The sequence below is a fragment of the Rana temporaria genome, chromosome 12, assembly GCF_905171775.1.
Source record: "Rana temporaria chromosome 12, aRanTem1.1, whole genome shotgun sequence".
NCBI classification, from domain to species: domain Eukaryota; kingdom Metazoa; phylum Chordata; class Amphibia; order Anura; family Ranidae; genus Rana; species Rana temporaria.
The window spans coordinates 16,900,102-16,928,026 of NC_053500.1; the positions used below are offsets into that span (position 1 = coordinate 16,900,102).

Consider the following 27,925-nt stretch of genomic DNA (forward strand, 5'->3'; position numbering starts at 1 on the left):
ATCAACCGACTCCAATAATGGGACACTATTCTATCAACCGACTCCAATAATGGGACACTATTCTATCAACCGACTCCAATAATGGGACACTATTCTATCAACCGACTCCAATAATGGGACACTATTCTATCAACCGACTCCAATAATGGGACACTATTCTATCAACCGACTCCAATAATGGGACACTATTCTATCAACCGACTCCAATAATGGGACACTATTCCATCAACCGACTCCAATAATGGGACACTATTCTATCAACCGACTCCAATAATGGGACACTATTCTATCAACCGACTCCAATAATGGGACACTATTCTATCAACTGACTCCAATAATGGGACACTATTCTATCAACTGACTCCAATAATGGGACACTATTCTATCAACTGACTCCAATAATGGGACACTATTCCTCCCACTGACACCATCAATGGCACTATTCTTCCCATTGGTACAAACAACAATGGAGCCTTTTTCCTCCAAATATAACCAATGATGGGGCATTGTTTATGTCTACTGACGCTACTTCCACAGTCCGGCCCCCCCCCCCCCCAAAGCCTGAAGGACAGTAAACGGGCCCTTTACTTAGAAAGTTTGGAGACCCCTGAGCTAAAAGCATCAGTCCACCCGAAGCCGGTACAAAAATGGTTTCCATGCGGTCAATAGATTAAAGGAAACTTGTAGTGAGGGAGTATGGAGGCAGCCATTGTGGATCTCTCTTGCATACAAGTGGAAAGTGTTTAGGTTTGGTTTTGTATTACAATGGAACCTTGGATTACGAGCATAATCTGTTCCAGGAGAATGCTTGTAATCCAAAGTACCGTATATACCCGAATATAAGCCGACCCGAATATAAGCCGAGGCACCTAATTATACCACAAAAACTTATTGACTCGACTATAAGCCTAGGGTGTCCATCTGCATGCCTCACTGTGCCCATGCCTCGACTGACGTTTAACATGGGAGTCTATGGAAGGGGTGCCCGGCTTTAAAAAAAAAAAAATCAGTACTCCCCAGCCGTAGGTTCCCCAGACAACAAACTTTGCACACTTTTAGAGGAGAAATGGGGCAACACGTGTACCAAGTTTTGGGATACCGGGTCCCCAAAGTCACCAGAGAAATGACCATTTAAACATGGGAGTCTATGGAAAGAGTGCCCGGCTTTGAAAAATCGGTGCTCCCCAGCCAACAAACTTTGTACACTTGTAGAGGAAAAGTGGGGCTATATGTGTGCCAAGTTTGGGGTCCGGGGGACCTACGGCCGGCCAGTACCGGGTCCCCAAATTCTGGGAGATCAGGCGCAAAAAAGGTGACTCGAGTATAAGCCGAGGGGGATATTTTCAGCACAAAAAAATAAAAAATGTGCTGAAAAACTCGAGTATATACGGTACTTGCATATCAAAGCAAGTTTCCCCATTGAAGTCAATGGAAAAAAAAAAATGTGTTCAATGGCATGCAATACCACATGCAGCCAGAGTTGGGAGGGTGGCGGAGAGCCTCGAAAACAGCCGGAAAGGCCCGAGGATAGTTCGGCTGACCTCGGCAAACCTCAGAAAGGCTCGGGAACTGAGTATTTCCGTGTCTTTCTGAGCATTCCCGAAGAGCGTATAGCGGTGTATATCTACAGAGGACTGACCCTTTAATTAAAGCGACTCCAATAAACTGAAATCTCATTGGTTACTGCACTTTGTAAGTCATCTGTGCTCTTCGATTGACTGGCCAGGCCTGCAGCACTGATCTGTTGGAGGGGGAGCAATGGGAAGAAATAGGAAAGGTCGAGGGGCTTCTGTACAACACAGGAAACCATCACAACAGCCATACACAGACCATGCCTACAAAAGACGGCTCCATTACCGAGTCCGCTGGATGCTTGTTCCCTCCCCAAAACTGCGCGCCGGCAGAAATGGAGGGGGGCGGGGGAGGGGAGAAGAAGCCACTTTAGTATGGTTTCAATAACCCCACCTTTTGTACATTACATAGAACATCAGAAGCAATAGGGAAAGGTTGTGCCGTCCAATTGAAATAGCCACTGCAAAACCAGCCACAGTCTGATTGGTTGCTTGATAATACGGGGCTGAAGGATGAAGCTGGGAAGGTTGCCAACAGCCAATCAGATTTCACTGGTCATTTTCAAAAAATAATCAACGCTGTTGGAAACCTCCCCAATATTCTCCAGATTTTATAGATCAGTCCTGTAGCCCTTCCTCCAGAAGCTGCACAATACAGTGGAACTTGGATTGCGAGTAACGCGGTTAACAAGCGTTTCGCAATAGGAGCACTGTATTTCTAAAAATCCTAACTCTGTTTGCGAGTGTTGTCTCACAAAACGAGTAGGATTCAGGCCAAAGCGGTGTGCAGTACCAGATTTGGGCTGAGGTGGGGGGGGGGGGGCGCTGGAGCCGCATGACGCCGATCAGAAATGCCCGAGGACAGTTCGGCTGACCTCGGTAAGGCTCGTGAATGGAGTCTTTCTGAGGTTTGCCGAGAGTCACGCAAACTGTCCTAAGGCCTTTCCGGGCGTTTCAGAGGCTCTCCGGCACCCCCCCTCCGCCTCTGGCCACATGCGGTATTGCACGCCATAGAAGTCAATGCGGAACAAATTATTTTAGTTTCCATTGACTTCAATGGGAAAACTCGCTTTGATATGCGAGTACTTTGGATTACGAGCATTCTCCTGGAACGGATTATCCTCGTAATCCGAGGTTCCACTGTACAGTATATTAATGGCAAGGCTGTACCAAAAATACTGAGCAACTCTGATTGGTGGGAGATTTCGAGCTGCTCGGCGCTGTACACCTGGATAGCTTTTCTACCTTCTTCATGAAAGTTGTCGTTGTGGAGAGTAAACCAAACCTTCTCAAATTAGGTCTTCAATATAACTGAGGATACTGTATGTACAGGCAAACACAGTGGGGTAGATTTAGATAGGTCAGCGGATCTTTAGATCCGCGTAACCTATCTGATTTACGTTACGCCGCCGCAAGTTTTTGAGGCAAGTGCTTTATTCAGAAAGCACTTGCTTGTAAACTTGCGGCGGCGTACCGTAAATCCCCCGGCAGAATTAAAATTCCGCGGCTAGGGGGCGTGTAAAATTTAAATCAGGCGCGTGCATGCACCGTCCGTAAAATTTCCCAGCGTGCATTGCTCTAAATGACGTCGCTAGGACGTCATTGGTTTCGACGTGAACGTAAATTACGTCCATCCGTATTCGCAAACGACGTAAAAAATTCAAAATTCAACCCGGGAACGACGGCCATACTTAACATAGGATACGCCGCATATAGTAGGGGTAACTATGCGCCGGAAAAAGCCAAACGCAAACGACGTAAAAAAAAAAAAAAACGGGCGGTCGTTCGTTTCTGAATCGGCGTAACTCCTCATTTGCATATTCCTCACGTATACAAACGGAAGCGCCACCTAGCGGCCAGCGTGAGATTGCAGCCTAAGATCCGACGGTGTAAGTCACTTACACCTGTCGGATCTTAGGGATATCTATGCGTAACCTGATTCTATGAATCAGCCGCATAGATCCGACCGACGGAACTCAGACATACGACGGCCGGACTCAGACATACGGCGGCGTATCTTCTTTCTGAATCCGGGCCAGTATATTGATCTATTTAATTTATTGTAACCGCTTACCTCCTGCCATATGTCCTTAAATACTGTTTCTCCCCGAAAATAAGACCTAGCGTAATTTTCCAGGAAGGGTGCAATATAAGCCCTACCCGGAAAATAAGCCCTAGTTTAAAATGCTTGTAAAATCCTATAATCCGCTCTATTACAGTATTATATAATGTACAATGTGTACTGTTCTGTAATATAATTGTGGGGAAGAGAGCTCCGGCGGGTCACAAAGGCGCAGAGCGGCGCCATAACGAAGGTATTTGCCACAATTATATTACAGAAACACACATTGTACATTATATAATACTGTAATAGAGTGGATTATAGGATTTTACAAGCATTTTTACTTCGTTGACACTGGAGATTCCCGACAGGCAGGGAGGGGAGAGAAGACAGCACATTACAAGTAAGACCTACTCCGAAAATTAGACCTACTGGGCCAGATCCACATACATTTACACTTGTGCCGCGTATCAGAGATACGCTACGCCGCCGTACCTTACCTGGCGTACTTTCAAATCCTCAAAGATTTTGCGCCGTAAGTTACGGCGGCATAGTGTATTTCTGGCGGCGGAATTCAAATCGGCGGGTAGGGGGCGCGATTCATTTAAATGAAGCGCGTCCTCGTGCCGATTGAACTGCGCATGCTCCGTTTCGAAATTTCCCGCCGTGCTTTGCGCGAAATGACGTCCCAACAACGTAATTTTTTGAACTTAGACGTGACTTACGTCCATCCCTATTCACAGACGACTTGCGCAAAAAAAAAAAAAATCTAATTTCGACACGGGAACGACGGCCATACTTAACATGGCAAGCCTATCTATACACCGCAAAATAGAAGCTTTAACTATACGCCGGAAAAAGCCGACTAGAGACGACGTAAGAGAATGCGACGGCCGCGCGTACGTTCGTGGATCGTCGGAAAAAGCTAATTTGCATACCCGACGCGGAAAACGATGCGAACTCCACCCAGCGGGCGCCGAAGTATTGCACCTACGATCCGAAGCCGTACGCCTGTCAGATCGAACCCAGAAGCCGTCGTATCTTGGTTTGAGGATTCAAACTAAAGATACGACGCGGGAAATTTGAAAGTACGCCGGGGGAACTGGAGATACGCCGGCGTACTCGCTATGTGGATCTGGCCCACTGTGTCTTGTTGCCAAAATAAAATAGAAGACCCTGGCTTATTTTTGGGGAAACACAGTAGCAACAAGGTGAACGGGCAGCCGTTGCGCCCATAATATAGCTGTGAACCGAGCCGTCCTCGGTTCACAGACACTAGGTACAGAGCTGATCAGAGCGGCTCTGTACCAAAAATGATCACTGTGATGACCGAACACAATCAGTGTAGCCCACCCCTGTAAAAAAATAAAAAGGGGGTGTTCATATCACAATGACAGGTTACATCTACATGAACCACACATGCAGGGATATCAGTACCGGGGTGAGCAATTATAAAATCACATCATTCACTAAAAAACAACATCAGCAGTTTTCTTTACTTTAATACTGTATAGCTTCACAAGGAGTATGGCATTTTCTTTTCATAATGAGTACGGCGTTTATAATAGAGAGAGGAGTTCGCTCTCTACAAAAGAGGAAAATAATTATTTGATCCCCTCCGGATTTTGTACGTTTTCCCACTTACAAAGAAACGAAGGGTCATGTTTTGCTTGGGGATCAAATACTTATTTTACTCGCTGAACTGCAACTCAATTTATAACATTTGTATTGTGTTTTTTCTGGATTTTTGGTTGATCTTCTGTCTCTATCATATAAAATACACCTATAATAAAAAATAATAGACCCTTCATTTCTATGTAAGTGGCAAACGTACAAAATCTGCAGGGGATCAAATCATTATTTTCCCCATTGTATTATAGGACCGTATATTACAATCAGGGCCGGATTTGCTCTCCCTGCCGCCCCAAGGCCAGGTTTCGGCAATGCACCCCCTCCCCGCCAACCGAACCCCCCCCTCCCCCAAATCAACGGAGAATGGGCAGCACGGTTAGTTCAAATTGTTTACATTTTTTTTACTTTATCACTTTTTTTTGTAGCTTGTCGCTTACTTTTACATTTCTGTATAATTTTCTTATTATTTTTCTTATTCTTTACATTTTTATTTCATTAATTTAATTAGTATTTCTTATTATTTATTTTGTATCAATGTTTTTCACTTAACTTTTTTGCTATCACACAGGAGAAAACAATTCCCTGTGTGATAGCAATTGGAGGTGACATGTTCTCTTTATTGACCGTGTCACCTCCAAAACAGGAGTCCTAGCGCTGTGTTAGAACTCCTGTCACAGCTGAGCTGGGAAGAGCACAGCTCTCCCCTCTCTCTGTGTACATCGGCAGCAGGGACAGGAGACAGACTCAGTGGCCGGGGGAGTCCCAAAGACAGAACCAGCAAAGAGAGGTATGTGGGGTGGGGGGAGAGGGGAGGACGGACGGGAGCACACATTTTACAAGTGATTTCGGCGACATCGCTGCAATCACTTGTTAATGAGCGAGCGGATTCCCCCATAACTTACCGCCCTTAACTGGGCGCCGGGGGACTCCATGCCACTGCTGCCCCTTGGTGCCCTGCCGCCCCAAGGCCTGGCCTCAGTGGCCTTGTGGGAAATCCGGGCCTGATTACAATGTTAGTCTACCCCATGACATGCCTGCTATGCTGGTGTATAAAATTACGCAGAGCCTACAATACCCCACGGCGTTCTCTCCGCTTAAACACAAGGAGGACCAACTCTACATTTGGGGGAAGAAGACGGTCACATGACAAGGATCTCATCCTAGGATTGGTTCTTCTGAAGAATAGAATAACGCTCTACTGGCTTCAGACTCTCAAAGCCGGGAAGCACTTTATAAATGTGCAACGTAAAGGGTATATATCATTTTTAAAGCAGCGGTAAGCCCAGACCACGGCCTCATTTATAAACCCCCCAAGGACAGCTAACATCACAAGAAGTGTCACTCGGATCCCCTACTACACCGGGCTGCAGTCCTGGGTCATCTTACCTTCTGTGTGGCTTGTGTTCCCAGCTTGGTTGCCTAATACAGAGAAAAAAAAATACATACAGGCAAAGGGTAAGCAGCAGTTTAAGACCGCTTTCACACTGAGGCAGTTTTCAGGCGTTTTAGCGCTAGAAATATCACCTGAAAACCGCCTCCAATTCATTACAATGGGAGCTTTCACACTGGGGGGGGGGGGGGGGGGGGCGCTTGCCGGACGTTCAGAAAAGTCTTTGGGGCGCTTTACACAGCCCATTGCAATAAATGGTCAGCGCTTCCAAAAGCACCACAACAAGGACGTTTTTAACCCTTTTTTTGGGGGTTAAACGCTCCCCGCTAGCAGTCGAAAAGCGCGGATTAAAAAGGGCTAAATCACCGCTAGTGCCATCGTGGCCCCAGTGTGAAAGGGGTCCAAGTCATTCAAAACAAACATATGAACACAGTCTGGGTTTCCTCATCCCCTGTTTATACCAGGTTACCAAACTGAAGCATTAACCACTTCAATACCGGGGACTTTTACCCCATCCTGCCCAGGCCAATTTTCAGCTGTCACACTTTGAATGACAATTGTGCGGTCATGCAACGTTGTACCCATATGACATTTTCCTTTTTTTTTTTTTGCACTAGATAAAAAAAAAAAACACTTTCCTTTGGTGGCATTTAACCACTTCCTTAACCACTTAAGCCCCGGACCATATTGCTGCCTAAAGACCCAAGGTGGTTTTACAGTTCGGAACTGCGTCGCTTTAACAGACAATTGCGCGGTCGTGCGACGTGGCTCCCAAACAAAATTGGCGTCCTTTTTCCCCACAAATAGAGCTTTCTTTTGGTGGTATTTGATCACCTCTGCGGTTTTTATTTTTTGCGCTATAAACAAAAATAGAGCAACAATTTTGAAAAAAAATCAATATTTTTTACTTTTTGCTATAATAAATATCCCCCAAAAACATATATAAAATTTATTTTTTCCCTCAGTTTAGGGCGATACGTATTCTACCTATTTTTGTTAAAAAAAAAAAAAAAATCGCAATAAGCGTTTATCGATTGGTTTGCGCAAAATTTATAGTGTTTACAAAATAGGGGATAGTTTTATTGCATCTTTATTAATTTTTTTTTTTTTTTTTACTGCTAATGGCGGCGATCAGCGATTTTTTTCGTGACTGCGACATTATGGCGGACACTTCGGACAATTTTGACACATTTTTGGGACCATTGTCATTTTCACAGCAAAAAATGCATTTAAATTGCATTGTTTATTGTGAAAATGACAGTTGCAGTTTGGGAGTTAACCACAGGTGGCGCTGTAGGATTTGGTGTACACTGTGTGTGTGTTTACAACTGTAGGGGGGTGTGGCTGTAGGAATGACGTCATCGATCGAGTCTCTCTATAAAAGGGATCACTCGATCGATGCAGCGCCATAGTGAAGCACGGGGAAGCCGTGTTTACATACGGCTCTCCCCGTTCTTCAGCTCTGGGGAGCGATCGCGACGGAGCGGCTATAAACAAATAGCCGCGCCGTCGTCCCGGATCGCTCCCCGAGGGGACCCGACCGCCGCAAGTCGCGGGGGGGGGGGGGGTCCCGATCGGACCCCCGACCCACGTCTAGGCAGGGACGTACAGGTACGCCAATGTGCCTGTACGTGCCATTCTGCCGACGTATATGTACATGCGGTGGTCGGGAAGGGGTTAACGGCCCATAGACATTCGACGTCCACAGAGGGGATCTCCCATCCTGGGTGGACGTCATATGACGTCCTGGGCTTTGTGCGGCGATATCTGAATGATGGGTGCAGCTAGAGGCATCATTTAGATATTCTTTCGTGCCGGCGATTCTGCGCACGATAAGAACAATCATATCGGCGGTTCCGCCGCTTGATCGTTCTTATAGACAGCGGGAGGGGACATCCTCCCCCTCCCGCCGCTTCTCCAGCTCTCCTGTGCCATCGGGGGCCCGGAGAAAGAATTGTCCGGCGCAGGCTAGGAAGCATAGAGATGACTGGTGACCAGATCAATCAATAAACACTTTTTTTTAAATCAAAAACATGTAGCAAAATACATATTGGCCTAAATTTATAAAGAAATTAGATTTATTTTATTGCATATGTTTTATAGCAGAAAGTAAACAATTCTATTTTTTTTCCCACAATTTTTTTTTTTTAACTACTTGCCGACCAGCCGCTGTCGTTTTACGGCGGCAGGTCGGCTCCCCTGCGCGAGAGCCGTAGCTCTATGTCGGCTCTCTCGCAGGCCACTAGGGCTCCCCCCCTCGCCCCCGACTCCCATGCCCGGCGGGGGTGATCGCTGCTGGGCACACGCGATCGCTCGTTACAGCGCGGGGCTCCTGGTCCTGTCAGGGGAGAAATGCTGATCCTCTGTTCATACAATGTATAAACAGCGATCTGTCATTTCCCCTAGTGAGGCCACCCCCCCTACAGTTAGAACACACCCAGGGAACATACTTAACCCCTTCCCCGCCCCCTAGTGTTAACCCCTTCCCCGCCAGTGGCATTTTTATAGTAATCCAATGCATTTTTATAGCACTGATCGCTATAAAAATGCCAATGGTCCCAAAAATGTGTCAAAAGTGTCCGCCGTAATGTCGCAGTACTGGAAGAAAATAAATAAAAAATTGCTGATCGCCGCCATAAGTAGTAAAAAAATATTCATAAAAATGACATAAAAGTACCCCCTATTTTGTAAACGCTATAACTTTTGCGCAAACCAATCAATAAGCGCTTATTGCGATTTTTTTTTACGAAAAATACGTATTCTTCTACATATCGGCCTAAACCGAGGAAAAAAAATGTTTTTTTTTATATATTTTTGGGGGATATTTATTATAGCAAAAAAGTAAAAATATTCATTTTTTTTTTCAAAATTGTCGCTCGATTTTTGTTTATAGCGCAAAAACTAAAAACCGCAGAGGTGATCAAATACCACCAAAAGAAAGCTCTATTTGTGGGGGAAAAAAAAGTCGTCAATTTTGTTTGGGAGCCATGCCGCACGACCGCGCAATTGTCAGTTAAAGCGACGCAGTGCCGAATCGCAAAAAGTACTCTGGTCTTCGACCAGCAATATGGTCCGGGGGTTAAAGTGGAGGTTCACCCTATAAAAAATTTCTAACACTACATCCAGCCCAGTTCAGCATATAAAATGACCCTGACCTTTTTTTTTTGCCGTAGATAGCGTTTAGCCGTGGAATTCACCGCGGCTTCCGGGTAGGGAATCCAGCGAGAGTGGGCGTTCCTATTGACATGCCAATTGATTGACATGCTAAACGACCGCGCATACATCGCGTCACGACTTCCCGAAAGAAGCTCGGGTCGGCTCTAATCGGCGCCGGTGCGCAGGCGCCGAATAGAGCCGAGCCGACCCGAGCTTCCTTCAGTGTAATTTTATATGCAGAACTGGGCTGGATGTAGTGTTAGACATTTTTTATAGGGTGAACCTCCACTTTAAGTGGTTAAAATCGCATAAAACAAGTGGTGATAAAATATCATCAAAAGAAAGCGATTTGTGTGAAAAAAAATATATAAAATGTATTTAATGTACAGCGTTTCATGACCGTGCAACTGTCAGTTAAAAGTAGCACAGTGTCGAATAGCAAAAAAATGGCCTGGTCATGAAGGGGGGGGGGGGGGTAAAACCTTCTGGAGGTCAAGTGGTTATAGAGATATGGAAGTTGCCTGTTCTGATAACCCTCTGGATTGAATGCCTCCTACAATATGGCGCCCAGAGAAGGCAGACAGGCCCGCCACGGCGACACTTACACTTTCCTTGGCAGCAGATGCAATCTTGCTGGCCCCGACGGTGAAGCTGCTCCAGCCCTGCAAGAAAAGAAATACAAAGTATTTTCCTACCCCAGGACCAAACGCCATCGGAATCGCCATAAACATGAAGGGTCACTCTTCTCATACCGAGTACAGCGAGGTCATGGCGGTGTTCAAGAAATCGTCTTCTTTCTTCGGAGGATCAACGGTATTCCCGAAACCGACGTATCGATTTTCCTGGTTCCCTGCACCACCGCCACTACAAAACACGAGTGATCCGATCATCTCCAGGACATGAAAATGTTCAATCCCTAACACTCAAATAAAGCTAAAATTCATAAAGAAAAAAATTCCTTCCCATAATCCCTTGCACAGCTTCTCACTGCTGCCTATTGCACGCCCACACAGCAGGATATCACCCCTCGGAGGCGGGTCCATGACAACCTGGGCTGACAGGAAGCCAGTGATGCAGGCTGTTATTAAACCCAGAAGAGGGGCACCATCTAGTGACGGAGAGGACTATCTGCAGGGGACAGCTACCCCCTAGGGAGGCGGGTCCATGACAACCAGGGCTGAAAGGAAGCCAATGATGCAGGCTGTTATTTAACCTAGAAGACAGGCGCCATCTAGTGACAAAAAGGACTATCTGCAGGGGACAGCTCCCCCCCTAGGGAGGCAGGTCCATGACAACCAGGGCTGAAAGGAAGCCAATGATGTCATTAAAGGCCGACAATAAACCTAGAAGAGGTGTGCCATCTAGTGATGGAAAGGACTATCTGCAGGGTACAGCTTCCCCCTATGGGGCAGGTCAATGACAACCTAGGCTGACAGGAAGCCAATGATGCAGGCTGCCATTTAAACTAGATGAGGGGCGCCATCTAGTGAGGGAGAGGACTATCTGCAAGGGACAGCTCCCACCTAGGGACTCGGGTCCCTGACAACCTGGGCCAGAAGCCAATGATGCAGGCTGCCATTTAACCTAGAATAGGGGCGCCATCTAGTGACAGAAAGTACTATCTGCAGGGGACAGCTCCCCTTTATGGTGGCAGGTCCATGACAACCTGGGCTGACAGGATGCAGGCTGCCATTTAACCTAGCAAAGGGGCGCCATCTAGTGAAGGAGAGGACTATCTGCAGGTGATAGTTGTGCAACTCAAATGAGCTACGAAACATCCGAGCCTTACCTCTGATAGGAATTGATGTCATCATCCAACCAGTCCTCAAACGCCTTGTCTCCAGATCTCCCTCCGGTGTTGCCGCTGCCAACATTTGAGCTGGGTATGGAGGAACAGGACACAGATTGGTCTCATTAACCAGTAAGAACCCCACAGGACCAGACGCGTCACATGACCAAGAGGAGGAGAGCCAGAAATGTCTTACCGATGAGACGGGCCGCCCATCATCTTCGGCTGCGGAGGAGTCCAGTTTTGGGCTGAAGATGTCTCCTCTGACCACTCGCGCCCTTCAGCCAACGTGGCAACCTGAGAAGTGTGAAAGTACATATCCCATAATGTTCTCACAGTGTTCCTCAGAGAACGTGGACTTCAACCCCAACTCAATGACATTTATATTGCCGTTGCCCGGTGTATCAAATAATTGCTTTTGTTTATCAAGTCCTGTTTTCACCTTAATTGCACCCTGGCAACTCAGAACATGGCATTATAAATGCTCTTGGTAATTGTAAGTCTGTAAGCAGCCGGTGATCACAGATCATCTTGGCACAGGGATGGTGGGAACCTCTCATAATTGGCACAGCAGGTGTACAGACCCGGGAACTCGGCACAGGGATGGTGGGAGCCCCTCATAATGGGCACAGCAGTTGTACAGACCCGGGAACTCGGCACAGGGATGGTGGGAACCCCTCATAATGGACACAGCAGGTGTACAGACCTGGAAACCCATCATAATGGGCACAGCAGGTGTACAGACCTGGAAACCCATCATAATGGGCACAGCAGGTGTACAGACCCGGGAACCCCTTAATGGGCACAGCAGGTGTACAGACCCGGGAACTCGGCACAGGGATGGTGGGAACCCCTCATAATGGGCACAGCAGGTGCACAGACCCGGGAACTCGGCACAGGGATGGTGGGAACCCCTCATAATGGGCACAGCAGTTGTACAGACCCGGGAACTCGGCACAGGGATGGTGGGAACCCCTCATAATGGGCACAGCAGGTGTACAGACCTGGAAACCCATCATAATGGGCACAGCAGGTGTACAGACCTGGAAACCCATCATAATGGGCACAGCAGGTGTACAGACCTGGAAACCCTTCATAATGGGCACAGCAGGTGTACAGACCCGGGAACTCATCATAATGGGCACAGCAGGTGTACAGACCCGGGAACTCATCATAATGGGCACAGCAGGTGTACAGACCTGGGAACCCATCATAATGGGCACAGCAGGCGTACAGACCCGGGAACCCATCATAAAGATCTCACCACTCGAGTCTCCATGAAATAGAGTTCCCCCGATTGGGTGGCCTGACCCAGCATGTCTGAGTTCAGATTGTATTTCTACAAATGGAAGTCACAGCGGAGTCACCGGTCCCCTCGGACGGGGGGTCTCACCTTGTCGCGGTAGAGAGCTGCCGCTCGGCTGTTGTACTTCTCCTGCAGGCTCAAGCAGGCGTCGTATTCCTCCTGCGTCTCCAGGAACTGGCGGAACTTGGCGTTCCCACCGGCCTTCATCTTCTCCAGCTCCGCATCCTTCCACTTGTCCATGGTGACCGAACGGACAAAGCTGGGAGGAAGCAAACACATCAACATCAGCTGCATTAACTATATCCATGGGGGGGGGGGGTCCTAACTTCCGTGTGGTCCATCATCAGGTCTGAGCACCTTATGTCGGGGGAGGGGGGATCCTTAGCTTAGTAGGAGTCCTTGACCTAGTGAAGTCAGGTCAACCATTGATGGTAGAGGTTTTCCTGTTGGAGAGGTTGTAAACCTCAGACATGAGTATATCCCTCTATAGCAGTGATGGAGAACCTTGGCACCCCAGATGTTTTGGAACTACATTTCCCATGATGCTCAGGCACTCTGCAGTGTATTGGAGCATCATGGGAAATGTAGTTCCAAAACATCTGGGGTGCCAAGGTTCACCATCACTGGTGTATGCAATTTATCAACCGCAATAACCAGTATGTAGTGTATGCAATTACCAACAATTAATGCCAAGCTCCCAATCTTGGCAGGACCACTCAGCGTATAAGAAATGATTTGATCGATCGTTTGTATGACCTTGTTATGAACGATCCCAAGAACGTTTCGAGGTATTTTAATAACTTGGAAAGACTTTACCAATAAGCGATCAATTTATAAAAAATTCGTTGGACATTCATGCAGGATGGGTGAATTATTCCCTGTATATCCTGTGATACAGGGGTAGACCACCTGGGGGCCCTCCAGCTGTTGCAGCACTACAAGTCCCATCATGCCTCTGGGAGCAATTTTACCTGCCAGCCTTGCAATGCCTCATGGGAAATGTAGTTCCACGACAGCTGGAGGGCCCCATGTTGCATACCCACTGCTGTAATAGATTTATTCCTATGACCGTCAGCGCCATCTAGTGGCCAACATGTGTTAGAATTTACCCGAAAACCTCAATGAGGAAATATATAATGGATCAGCCTCTCTCAGCCTTTTTAACATGGAGGAACCCTTAACCACTTAAGACCCGGACCTTTAGGCAGCTAAAGGACCCGGCCAGTTTTTGCAATTCGGCACTCCGTCGCTTTAACAGACAATTGTGCGGTCGTGCGACGTGGCTCCCAAACAAAATTGGCGTCCTTTTTTCCCCCACAAATAGAGGTTTCTTTTGGTGGTATTTGATCACCTCTGCGTTTTTTATTTTTTGCGCTATATACAAAAATAGAGGGACAATTTTGAAAAAAAATCAATATTTTTTCATTTTTGCTATAATAAATATCCCCCAAAAACATATAAAAAAAAATTCCTCAGTTTAGGCCGATACGTATTCTTCTACATATTTTTGGTAAAAAAAATAAAAAAAAATCGCAATGAGCGTTTATCGGTTGGTTTGCGCAAAATTTATAGCGTTTACAAAATAGGGGATAGTTGTATTGCATTTTTATAATAAAAAAAATTTTTTTACTACTAATGGCAGCGATCAGCGATTTTTTTCGTGACTGCGACATTATGGCGGACACATCGGACAATTTTGACACATTTTTGGGACCATTGTCATTTTCACAGCAAAAAATGCATTGTTTACTGTGAAAATGACAATTGCAGTTTGGGAGTTAACCACAAGGGGGCGCTGATGGGGTAATGTATGACCTCATATGTGTTTCTAACTGTAGGGGGGTGTGGCTGTAGGTGTGATGTCATCGATTGTGTTTCCCTATAAAAGGGATGACACGATCGATGACAGGGCCACAGTGAAGAACAGGGAAGCCGTGTTTACATACGGCTCTCCCCGTCTTCAGCTCCGGGGACTTCACCGGCGATCGGGTCCCGGAGCTTCGGACCGAGCCAAGGCTGGGCACTTAAAGAGGACGTACATGTGCCCAGCCGTGCCATTCTGCTGACGTAAAGGTGAAGGAGGCGGTCCTTAAGTGGTTAAAATAACTTTTTGGCTTCAGGTAACCCCTGGCTAACAATGATTGTATTTACAGGTCATGGTAGATTAGTGGGATAGTCAGTGGGAAGAAAGCATATCCCTCTATAGCAGGGATATGCAATTAGCGGACCTCCAGCTGTTCCAAAACTACAAATCCCATCATGCCTCTGACTCTGGTGTCATGCTTGTTGCTGTCAGAGTCTTGCTATGCCTCATGGGACTTGTAGTTCTGCAACAGCTAGAGGTCTGCCAATTGCATATCCCTGCTCTATATAGTGTGCAATCCAGAATGCCAATTCTGTCTGCTGCTTCCTTCCTCTGCCATCAGCATGAATCCCTTCCGACAAGTTTTCCTGACACCAAGAGGAAAAAAGGTGACAGAGGAGGGAGCTCCAATACACCTGTTCGAAGATGAATCAGAAGCATATATAGAGATAAATAGGTGCTGTAAAAGGAGAATTGGAGACTCTCACCTGAGATGGACTCCGAGGCCCCGATGTTTTCCGGAACATTCTAGACATATCCAGATACCATAAGTCACGCTGACCCATTGAGGGTTAAACGCCCCGCACTCAAAGCAGGTCTAGAAGAGAGAGACAGAGACATGGTCATAGCTACTGAGATGATCCCATAAACAGCCAATCAGGTTCCAGAAATAGCCGTAGCCTGGTCCTAAGCCTGGCCCCGCCTTTTCCACTTTCTGTGCCCAGCTACTGGCCACACGGGCAATCCAAGTGATCACCTAAGAGTAAGACTAGGTGCCTTGGCTCTTGACAAGGACAGCTGGTCACACTCTACATAACAGACCCCCCCCCCCCCAGCAGAGTCCCCAAAAGATGGAGCACCATCTGGCCAACGGTCTACTAAAGCTCATCACTGGCACCTTACCATCTGTGACCCCTGGTAGATATCGAGAGTTGAACTCCAAAAGAAAAAAATTGGAAACACTATATGGGTAGAAGGTGGCACCATCAGATCTTGGCACCCTTGGCCTCCAACCTGTTACCTGGGCTCTACAAGAACAAACCCAATGGTGGGCGATGCATCTAAAAAAGCAGTCCCCCCCCATAAAGGGACACCTATTGTGGCGATTCATGTCAGAGGTTCTAAACCCTTCCACAGTCTATCCAAAAATAAAATGAGAAAAAAGTTTGGCTTTAGATATAAAACCAGCCAGGAAGTGACATCACTCACGAAGATAAATCGAGGTGGACTTACGTTATTCTCATCCTGTACTCGAACCTCCTTCAAGACCTTCCTTGTCCGAGGACTGGCCATTGTTCTGCAAGACATAAAACACAGAGTTAGGACCATTAAGACAGGCGAGGATACCGGGGGAGAGGGCTGAAAAGTGTGGAAACCAGAGTGCCCCGTGATTGGCCCAGGTCAGTCATTTCTTGCCCAACGTGTAAAAAATGTGTGTTCTATAAGCAAGTCGTGTTCATTTCCAGACAGTGCAGTTCTCGAAGGTTGGCCTGGTCCATCATTTCCTACTCAAATTATAAAACCACATGTCCCATGTTCCTCATACCCTGCCAAGATTAGGAAACCAGTGTTCTAGGGTTGGTCCATCTCCCACCCAACTCTTCAAACCACAGTGCTCCATGGTTGTCCCATGTCCCTCATCTTCCCACCCAACTCTTCAAACCACAGTGCTCCATGGATGTCCATGGTCCCTCATCTTCCCACCCAGCTCTTCAAACCACAGTGCTCCATGGATGTCCATGGTCCCTCATCTTCCTACCCAGCTCTTCAAACCACAGTGCTCCATGGATGTCCATGGTCCCTCATCTTCCTACCCAGCTCTTCAAACCACAGTGCTCCATGGATGTCCATGGTCCCTCATCTTCCTACCCAGCTCTTCAAACCACAGTGCTCCATGGATGTCCATGGTCCCTCATCTTCCTACCCAGCTCTTCAAACCACAGTGCTCCATGGATGTCCATGGTCCCTCATCTTCCCACCCAACTCTTCAAACCACAGTGCTCCATGGTTGTCCCATGTCCCTCATCTTCCCACCCAACTCTTCAAACCACAGTGCTACCTGGTTGTCCCATATCTTCCCACCCAACTCTTCAAACCACAGTGCTCCCTGGATGTCCATGGTCCATCATCTTCCCACCCAACTCTTCAAACCACAGTGCTCCATGGATGTCCTATATATTCCCACCCAACTCTTCAAACCCAAGTGCTCCATGGTTGTCCCATATCTTCCCACCCAACTCTTCAAACCACAGTGCTCCATGGATGTCCATGGACCCTCATCTTCCCACCCAGCTCTTCAAACCACAGTGCTCCATGGTCCCTCATCTTCCCACCCAACTCTTCAGACCACAGTGCTCCATGGTCCCTCACCTTCCCACCCAACTCTTAAAACCGCAGTGCTCCATGGACCCTCATCTTCCCACCCAGCTCTTCAAACCACAGTGCTCCATGGTCCCTCATCTTCCCACCCAACTCTTCAGACCACAGTGCTCCATGGTCCCTCATCTTCCCACCCAACTCTTCAAACCACAGTGCTCCATGGTTGTCCCGTGTCCCTTATTTCCTACCCAGTTCCTGAAACCAAAATGCTTCATGGTTGTCCCATGGCCCCTCATCTCCTACCCATGTACGGTCACCATGATTTGATCACCAATACGTGGACGGTCACCATGAATTGATCACCAATACGTGGACGGTCACCATGAATTGATCACCAATACGTGGACGGTCACCATGAATTGATCACCAATACGTGGACGGTCACCATGAATTGATCACCAATACGTGGACGGTCAACATGAATTGATCACCAATACGTGGACAGTCACCATGAATTGATCACCAATACGTGGACGGTCACCATAAATTGATCACCAATACGTGGACGGTCACCATGAATTGATCACCAATACGTGGACGGTCACCATGAATTGATCACCAATACGTGGACGGTCACCATGAATTGATCACCAATACGTGGACGGTCACCATGAATTGATCACCAATACGTGGACGGTCACCATGAATTGATCACCAATACGTGGACGGTCACCATGAATTGATCACCAATACGTGGACGGTCATGTCTAGAGTTGCTCCGCCCCAAACCAGTGACATCAATATGTCACCACCATCCCTCTGCCAGCCAATCAGTGTCAGCCTCCTCTGACCAGCGCCAACGTATGTAGAATTCTGCAGCGTCCCGGCTCATCGGACATTATTCTTCCAGACGCCATACATGGGACGGTTTCCTGGGACGCCATGTCACCCATCCCCCCCCATGGCTCTGATCTCCAGAACACCAATGGGAGATCCCATACACAGCGCCATCTTATCGTTACCGATGGCAACCACTCAGGTGCCAAATAACGGATGCGCCCTCAACGCCGCCGATCGGATCTCTTCAGCAATCTGATCACCCGGCGCAGGAATAAGCCAATGGATGGGGGGGATTGGTGATCGATCAATTTTATCTATGAATCAGTTTTATCGGTCCATGATAGAGAAGATGGAGATCCTCCATTCATCGGTCATCCGATCTCATAGGGGGAAGGGAGGACACACTGACAGCACCGGAGAGCCGGGGTGGGGGAGGAGTCTCACCTGCGGGCGGCGGGTCACGTGATCCTGTGCTCGGTGCTGTCGGTCGGTCGGTGGTGATCGGTGATGTCAGTGTCTCTCCGCCGCCATCTTCCGGCTACGTTGCAGCCGCGCGGAGGATTGTGGGAGAGGCCGGCATTAACCCCTCCTCCGCCGGAGGACACAAACCCCGCCCCCTGCCCTGTGTACCGATATATGAGGAGAGTCTCCTCCCCGCCCCCCATCACCTCAGTGACTGTATATTATTATTATTACACGTCACACAGGGGCCACATAGTCATCAATACAGAAGGCCTAGAGGGGCCGCACGGGTAATATAGGGGCCCCATATGTAATATAGTGGCTACACGGGAATTATAGGGGCCACACAGATAATACAAGGGCCACACATGTAATATAGGAGCCACACAGGCAATATAAAGACCACACAGGAATTATAGGGGCCACAACCACACGTGATATAGGGGCTACAATAGTAATACAGGGGCCACAGTGGCAATATATTGGCTGCATGGGTAATATAGGGAACACACATGTAATACAGGGGCCACACTGGCAATATATTGGCTGCATGGGTAATATAGGGGGGCCACACATGTACAGGGGCCACGCTGGCACTATAGGGGGACTACACTGGCATTATACAGGGGCCACACGTACTATAGGGGGCACACAGGCAATATATTGGCTACATGGGAATTATAGATGCTACACATGTAATATAGGGGCCACACATGTAATATAGGGGCCACACATGTACTATAGGGGCCACACATGTGATATAGGGGCACACGTGTAATATAGGGGCCACACATGTAATATAGGGGCCACGCATGTAATATAGGGAGCCATGCATGTAATATAGGGGCCACACATGTAATATAGGAGCCACACATGTAATATAGGGGCCATACTTGTAATAAAGGAGCCATACATGTGATATAGGGAGCCACATATGTAATATAGGGGCCACAAGTGTAATATAGGAGCCACGCATGTAATATAGGGTCCACACAAGTAATATAGGGGCAACACTGGCACTATAGGGGGACTACACTGGCAATATAGGTGCCACACGTACTATAGGGGGCCACATATGTACTATAGGGGCCACACAGCCAATATATTGGCTACATGATAAATATAGGTGCTACACATGTACTATAGGGGCCACACATGTACTATAGGGGCCGCACATGTAATATAGGGAGCCACACATGTAATATAGGGGCCATACATGTAATATAGGGGTCACACATGTAATATAGGGGCCATACATGTAATATAGGGGTCACACATGTAATATAGGGGCCATACATGTAATATAGGGGCCATACATGTAATATAGGGGTCACACATGTAATATAGGGGCCATACATGTAATATAGGGGTCACACATGTAATATAGGGAGCCACACATGTATTATAGGAGTAGCGCATGTAATTTAGGGGGACTACACTGGGAATGTAGGTGCCACACGTACTATAGGGGGCCACACAGGCAATATATTAGCTACATGGGAATTATAGGTGCTACACATGTAATATAGGACCATGCATGTAATATAGGGGCCATACATGTAATATAGGGGTCACACATGTAATATAGGGGCCATACATGTAATATAGGGGTCACACATGTAATATAGGGGCCATACATGTAATATAGGGGTCACACATGTAATATAGGGGGCCACGCATGTATTATAGGAGTAGCACATGTAATTTAGGGGGACTACACTGGCAATATAGGTGCCACATGTACTATAGGGGGCCACATATGTACTATAGTGGCCACACAGCCAATATATTGGCTACATGGGAAATATAGGTGCTACACATGTACTATAGGGGCCACACATGTACTATAGGGGCCACACATGTACTATAGGGGCCACCATGTAATATAGGGAGCCATACATGTAATATAGGGGTCACACATGTAATATAGGGGCCATACATGTAATATAGGGGTCACACATGTAATATAGGGGCCATACATGTAATATAGGGGTCACACATGTAATATAGGGGTCACACATGTAATATAGGTGAAACATGTAATTTAGGGGGCACACATGTAATATAGGGCCACACATGTAATATAGGTGATACACATGTAATATAGGGGCCACACATGTAATATACGTGATACACATGTAATATAGGGGCCACACATGTAATATACGTGATACACATGTAATATAAATTATATACATGTAATATAGGCCACACTGACCATACAGGGTGCACACAGTTAATACAGGGGCTAGTCTGACCATACAGGGTGTACACAGGTAATACAGGGGCCACACCGGTAATCGAGGGGTCTCACTGGTAATACAGGGGCCACACTGACAATACAGGGTCCACACAGGCAATACAGGGTCCACACAGGCAATACAGGGTCCACACAGACAATATAGGGGCCACACAGGCAATACAGGGTCCACACAGACAATATAGGGGCCACACAGGTAATACAGGGTCCACACTGACAATACAGGGTCCACACTGACAATACAGGGTCTACACAGATAATACAGGGGTCACACAGGTAGTGCAGGGGCCACACAGACAATACAGGGGCTACACTGACAATACAGGGTCCACACAGGTAATACAGGGGTCACACAGACAATACTGGGTCCGCGCAGGTAATGCATGGGTGACAGACAATATAGGGGCTACACTGACAATACAGGGGCCACACAGGTACTACAGGGGCCACACAGACAATAAAGGGTCCACACAGGTACTACAGGGGCCACACAGACCATACAGGGTCCGCGCAGGTAATACAGGGGTGACAGACAATATAGGGGCTACACTGACAATATAGGGGCTACACTGACAATACAGGGGCCACACAGGTACTACAGGGGCCACACAGACAATAAAGGGTCCACACAGGTACTACAGGGGCCACACAGACCATACAGGGTCCGCGCAGGTAATACAGGGGTGACAGACAATACAGGGGCCACGCAGACAATATAGGGGTCTAAGGAGGTACATGGTGGCCCTGTAGCTCCGCCCAGTGCTGTTCGTCTTTAAGGGCCCATTTACATTTTTGCATTAAGGAAATGAATGAGCTGCCAGCTGAGTGCCGGGGATCAGATGAGGCTCTTATTTTGGACCCACCATGCAGCGCTCAGTTTGGGCACACATGGGGGCACACTGTTCCCATAGTGCATTGGGGTGCCATTCATAATGAACATGCCATTGCCACAAGGGACCCTTTCTGCAGACACAGTTACAAGAGGGAAAAGGAGCGACCTCCTGTCCAATCACAGGTTGGGGCGGGGTTTGTGACCAGGCTGTTTTATTTTTTATTTTTAACTGCAGAAAAGTGAAGTCACCCACCTGGCTGTGCTGTCTGGCAGGGCTGCCTGAATCAGAAGACTGGCTGGACAGAGTTACAGATCCATGGGCAGATAGGACAGTCTATGTGTTTGTATGTCAGGCAGAGGCGTTGCTAGGGGGGTGCGGTCCGCACCGGGTAAAACCCGCTAGAGGGGTGACACCATCCCGTTTTTTTTGTTTTTTTTTAGCTGACATGCCCAGCCTGCCCTGTGCAATCCCAGCCTGCCCTGTACCACCCCAGCCTGCTCTGTGCCACCCCAGCCTGCTCTGTGCCACCCCAGCCTGCCCTGTACCACCTCAGCCTGCCCTGTATCACCCAGCCTGCCCTTTACCACCCCAGCCTGCCCTGTACCACCCCAAACAGCCCTTTACCACCCCAGCCTGCCCTGTACCCCCCCAAACAGCCCTGTACCACCCCAGCCTGCCCTGTACCACCCAAGCCTGCCCTGTACCACCCAGCCTGCCCTGTGCCACCACAGCCTGCTCTGTACCACCCCAAACTTTCCCATGCCACCCCAACTTGCCCTGTGCCACCCTAACTTGCCCTGTACCACCCCAATCTGCCCTATGCCACCATAATTGCCCTATACCACCCCAACCTGCCCAATGCCACCCTAACTTGCCCTGTACCACCCCAACATTTCCCATGCCATCCCAACTTGCCCTATGCCACCCTAACTTGCACTATACCACCCCAACCTGCCCTGTACCACCCTAACTTGCCCTATACCACCCCAACCTGCCCTATGCAACCCTAACTTGCCCTATACCACCCCAAACTACCCTATATCACCCCAACATGCCCTATACCACCTTAACCTGTCCTATACCACCCCACTACACCAACCTGCCACTATACCACTCTATACTACCCTAACCTGCCACTATACTGCCCTATACTATCATTTACAGAGGCTGGTTTGAGGTGTGCCCCGTGCCCTGCCTGCTTGGTGCTGGGCAGCCTAGACAGAGGGGGGGTGACACCATGTTTTACCGCACCGGGTGACACCAACCCTAGTGACGCCACTGATGTCAGGTCTGTATTAAGCAGGTTGGGTCGGAGTTCTGCTTTAGGGTGGACTCAGGCCGGTCACCTATCACCCCCACATACACATTTCCCCTGAAGAAGTCAATCCTACTGGCGGGCCAATGGAAATGTGTGGAGCAGGTAAGCTTCAATCGGGGCTTGTTTGGGACTTTTTTTGGTCATTTTAAAGTGGACCTGTCTTGTGCCCATAATGATGGTGTGTTAGAATGTCAGCTCTATGGGGGAATACAGGGATGCTGAACCCACCATGAACTAATGATGGAGGGATTGCTATGCTGTATTCAGGCCACCAGGGGGCAGCAGTGCCCACAGTACACCCAGCAGGTGGCGGAATTCAGTGAAACAAATGTTACGGCTCACGTGACACAAACACAAACAAATAAAGCTTTATTTGAAATAGTTCAACGACGTTTTCAAACACTTCAGTTATAGAATCCAGTCGGCTTTCAGCCACAGCCTGAGAAGAAAAGCCTGTCCCAAGAAGCAGTGGCGTCACTAGGGTTGGTGTCACCCGGTGCGGTAAAACATGGTGTCACCCCCCCTCTGTCTAGGCTGCCCAGCACCAAGCAGGCAGCGCACGGGCACGGGGCGCACCCCAAACCAGCCCCTGTAAATGATAGTATAGTGGCAGGTTAGGGTAGTATAGAGTGGTATAGTGGCAGGTTGGTGTAGTGGGGTGGTATAGGACAGGTTAAGGTGGTATAGGGCATGTTGGGGTTGCATAGGGCAGGTTGGGGTGGTATAGTGCAAGTTAGGGTGGTACAGGGCAGGTTGGGGTGGTATAGTGCAAGTTAGGGTGGCATAGGGCAAGTTGGGATGGCATGGGAAAAGGTTGGGGTGGTACAGGGCAAGTTAGGGTGGCATTGGGCAGGTTGGGGTGGTATAGGGCAAGTTATGGTGGCATAGGGCAGATTGGGGTGGTACAGGGCAAGTTAGGGTGGCACAGGGCAAGTTGGGGTGGCATGGGAAAGTTTGGGGTGGCACAGGGCAGGCTGTGGTGGCACAGGGCAGGCTGGGGTGGTACAGGGCTGTTTTGGGGGGTACAGGGCAGGCTGGGGTGGTACAGGGCTGTTTGGGGGGGTACAGGGCAGGCTGGGGTGGTACAGGGCTGTTTGGGGGTACAGGGCAGGCTGGGGTGGTACAGGGCTGTTTGGGGGGTACAGGGCAGGCTGGGGTGGTACAGGGCTGTTTGGGGGGGTACAGGGCAGGCTGGGGTGGTACAGGGCTGTTTGGGGGGTACAGGGCTGGCTGGGGTGGTACAGGGCAGGCTGGGGTGGCACAGAGCAGGCTGGGGTGGCACAGAGCAGGCTGGGGTGGTACAGGGCAGGCTGGGATTGCACAGGGCAGGCTGGGCATGTCAGCTAAAAAAAATAAAAAAACGGGATGGTGTCACCCCTCTAGCGGGTGTCACCCGGTGCGGACCGCACCCCCCTAGCAACGCCTCTGCCAAGAAGGACCCTTACTCGTGGAAGCAGCGGCCTCTCTGCAGAGGTCCAACACCCCCCTTTGATAGGTCAGAACTCTTCACGGCAAAGCTAACGCTCCCTGATGATTGGAGATTTTTAACCTGAAAGGGGGGTGTCTTAAAGGAAAGAAAATCCAAGTGGTTGCACACCAATGCTGAGATCCAGAACGCCTTTCTTTATGTAAAATCATAAAAAAAACTGTGCTTTGTCAAAGGGGGGGGGGGGGGGGCGTGATGGACCTCTGCAGAGAGACCGCTGTTTTCACGCAGGTCCTTCTCTACAGCATGCTGGACAGGCTGTTCTGCTCAGGTCCGACCAGTCCTCTGATGAGTCAGAGCTTGAACTCTTCGAAGCAATGCTCGTTTGCCCCGATTCATGGAGATTTTCTAGCTCACAGGGACATGTTGGACCTCTGCGGAAGGACCACTGCTTCCACGCAGGTCCTCCTCTGCAGCATGCTGGCAAGGGGCAGGCTTTGCTGTTCAGGTCAACACACCCTCTGGTTAGTACACTTTAAAGCAAAGCTCATTCACCCTGATTATTAGGGATCTCTAACTCTGATTCAACAGGGGGTGTGTTGGACCTCTGCAGAGGGACCATTGCTTCCACACAAGCCTTTTTCTGCCGCATGCTGGTAAGGGACAGGCTGTTCTGCTCAGGTCCAACACGCCCTCTGACGAATCAGAACTAGAACTCTTCAAAGCAAAGCTTGCGCTCCCTGATTATTGGAGATTTTTGATGCATTGGACCTCTGCAGAGGGACCACTGCTTCCACGCGGGTCCTTCTCTAGAGAATGGTGGCTAGGCAGGCACAGGGTTTTCTACTCAGCCCCTGCTGAGTCAGAGTTAGAGCTCTCCAATCAGTTCATGTGCTGGCAAAGGGCATGTTGATAGGAGAAGAGAGCAGAAAGACAAGCTGATCGCTGCGCTGCTTCTCCTTTCACTGTCCAGCAGCGGCGGCCCGTCCTTTAAGATTTTTTTTATTCTTAAAATGCGCCGCCCCCTCTGGCTCTCGCAAATAACACATTGATGCATTGCATGAATGTATGTTATTGTTGGCAGCTGCCGCTGGTCTATTCAGATGGCCGGAACGTGAGCGCCGGCCACCTGAATAACGGCAGCTGGTTGGCTGTGCGGAAGTGCCTATCAGAGCCAGCCAGAGCTTTCCCAGTACAGCCCTCGGCTCCCGGATGTCTTATCCTCGGGAGGTGCGTTCCTTGGATAAGACTGACGGCCGTCTCAGCCAATCAGGTTCCCCGATTCTGGTTATCGGTAAACTGATTGGCTGAAGCGTCACCAAGGCGAGAGAAGACATCGAGGGACGTAGAAGGAGTAAGGTAAGTGCATTTTACAGGGCACAGCGGCGACAATGGGCACAGAGGCGACAAAGGGCACAGTGGCATCAATGGGCACAGTGGTGACAAAGGGCACAGTGGTGACAATGGGCACAGTGGCAACAATTAAAGGGCACAGTGGCAAAAATGGGCTCAGTGGCAACAATTAAAGGGCACAGTGGCATCAATGGGCACAGTGTTGACAATCAAAGGGCACAGTGACATGCACAGTGGCAACAATGGGCACAGTGGCGACAATTAAAGGGCACAGTGGCGACAATTGAGGGGCACGCACAGTGGCTGCGTTTGATGGCATGGCACAGTGGTGACAATTGACGGCACAGTGGCTGTGTTTGATGGCATGGCACAGTGACTGCGTTTGATGGCATGGCACAGTGGTGCGAATTGATGGCACAGTGGCTGCGTTTGATGGCATGACACAGTGGTAACAATTGATGGCACAGTGGCTGCGTTTGATGGCATGACACAGTGGTAACAATTGATGGCACAGTGGCTGCGTTTGATGGCATGACACAGTGGTGACAATTGATGGCACAGTGGCTGCGTTTGATGGCATGACACAGTGGTGACAATTGATGGCACAGTGGCTGTGTTTGATGGTATGACACAGTGACTGCGTTTGATGGCATGGCACAGTGGACAGTGAGTGCATTTGATGGCATGGCACAGTGGTGATAACTGATGGCACAGTGGCTGCGTTTGATGGCATGGCACAGTGGTAACAATTGATGGCACAGTGGCTGCATTTGATGGCATGGCACAGTGGTGACAATTGATGGCACAGTGGCTGCGTTTGATGGCATGGCACAGTGGCTGCGTTTGATGGCATGGCACAGTGGTAACAATTGATGGCACAGTGGCTGCGTTTGATGGCATGACACAGTGGTAACAATTGATGGCACAGTGGCTGCGTTTGATGGCATGACACAGTGGTAACAATTGATGGCACAGTGGCTGTGTTTGATGGCATGACACAGTGGTGACAATTGATGGCACAGTGGCTGCGTTTGATGGCATGGCACAGTGGTAACAATTGATGGCACAGTGGCTGCGTTTGATGGCATGGCACAGTGGTGACAATTGATGGCACAGTGGCTGCGTTTGATGGCATGGCACAGTGGTGACAATTGATGGCACAGTGGCTGCGTTTGATGGCATGGCACAGTGGTGACAATTGATGGCACAGTGGCTGCGTTTGATGGCATGGCACAGTGGTGACAATTGATGGCACAGTGGCTGCGTTTGATGGCATGGCACAGTGGTGACAATTGATGGCACAGTGGCTGCATTTGATGGCATGGCACAGTGGTGATAATTGATGGCACAGTGGCTGCGTTTGATGGCATGGCACAGTGGTGACAATTGATGGCACAGTGGCTGTGTTTGATGGCATGACACAGTGGTAACAATTGATGGCACAGTGGCTGCGTTTGATGGCATGGCACAGTGGCTGCGTTTGATGGCATGGCACAGTGGTGATAATTGATGGCACAGTGGCTGCGTTTGATGGCATGGCACAGTGGTAACAATTAATGGCACAGTGGCTGCGTTTGATGGCATGGCACAGTGGCTGCGTTTGATGGCACAGTGAGGCTGCAATTTTTTATTTATTTTTTCGTTTGCGCCCCCCCAAAAATTTTGAGCACCAGCCGCCACTGCTGTCCAGTCACAGGTTGGGGGCTCGTCCGGGATAACCTGTGCCTGGAAGTGATGTGAATGAGGCTGACTGAGGACACCTAGTGGCAGAAAAGGATCACTGCTTCCGACAGTTTGTATTTCCTTCTAACAGGTTATTCCTTTATTTTTTTTATTTTTTTGGACTGCTTTGTGTTACATCCATACCTAGAAAAAAAAGGAGGCCTCAGTCTATTCTATAAACAGCTACCACCCAGCGGACGTCTCTTTTTCCGCTCAGCTAATTATCCCCCCCCCCCTCCCCCGACACATGAAAACGCGGGGGGCGAGCCGGCTTTACTGCCAGGAACAGATAAATAGAAAAGCGGAAAATACCATTATTTCTGGAACAAATGCTGCACAGCTCGGGGTTTATGTTCCTCCAAAGCCAAGGAAATTTTTAAGGCAGAATGACATTCCTGCGAGT

At 48.8% G+C, this 27,925-nt stretch overlaps 1 protein-coding gene across 3 annotated transcripts in view; it reads right to left on the minus strand.

Annotated features, from left to right (window-relative positions):
- The window catches only part of ARFGAP1 (ADP ribosylation factor GTPase activating protein 1), a 31,624-nt gene extending 12,886 nt beyond the window's left edge, over positions 1-18,738 (minus strand). For 2 of the 3 annotated variants that reach the window (XM_040331625.1, XM_040331624.1), the window contains exons 1-9: positions 18,593-18,737; positions 16,223-16,286; positions 15,478-15,587; positions 12,994-13,165; positions 11,797-11,897; positions 11,601-11,690; positions 10,564-10,675; positions 10,417-10,473; positions 6,652-6,684 (exon numbers count right to left, since the gene is read on the minus strand). In XM_040331625.1, coding sequence (XP_040187559.1) covers positions 6,652-6,684; positions 10,417-10,473; positions 10,564-10,675; positions 11,601-11,690; positions 11,797-11,897; positions 12,994-13,165; positions 15,478-15,587; positions 16,223-16,282 — 735 coding nt within the window. In that variant the 5' untranslated portion in view covers positions 16,283-16,286; positions 18,593-18,737. Of the gene's footprint in view, positions 1-6,651; positions 6,685-10,416; positions 10,474-10,563; positions 10,676-11,600; positions 11,691-11,796; positions 11,898-12,993; positions 13,166-15,477; positions 15,588-16,222; positions 16,287-18,592 lie in introns of all 3 variants that reach the window. The other variant, XM_040331626.1, reaches the window with a different exon arrangement.
- Between the last annotated feature and the right edge of the window lie 9,187 nt (positions 18,739-27,925).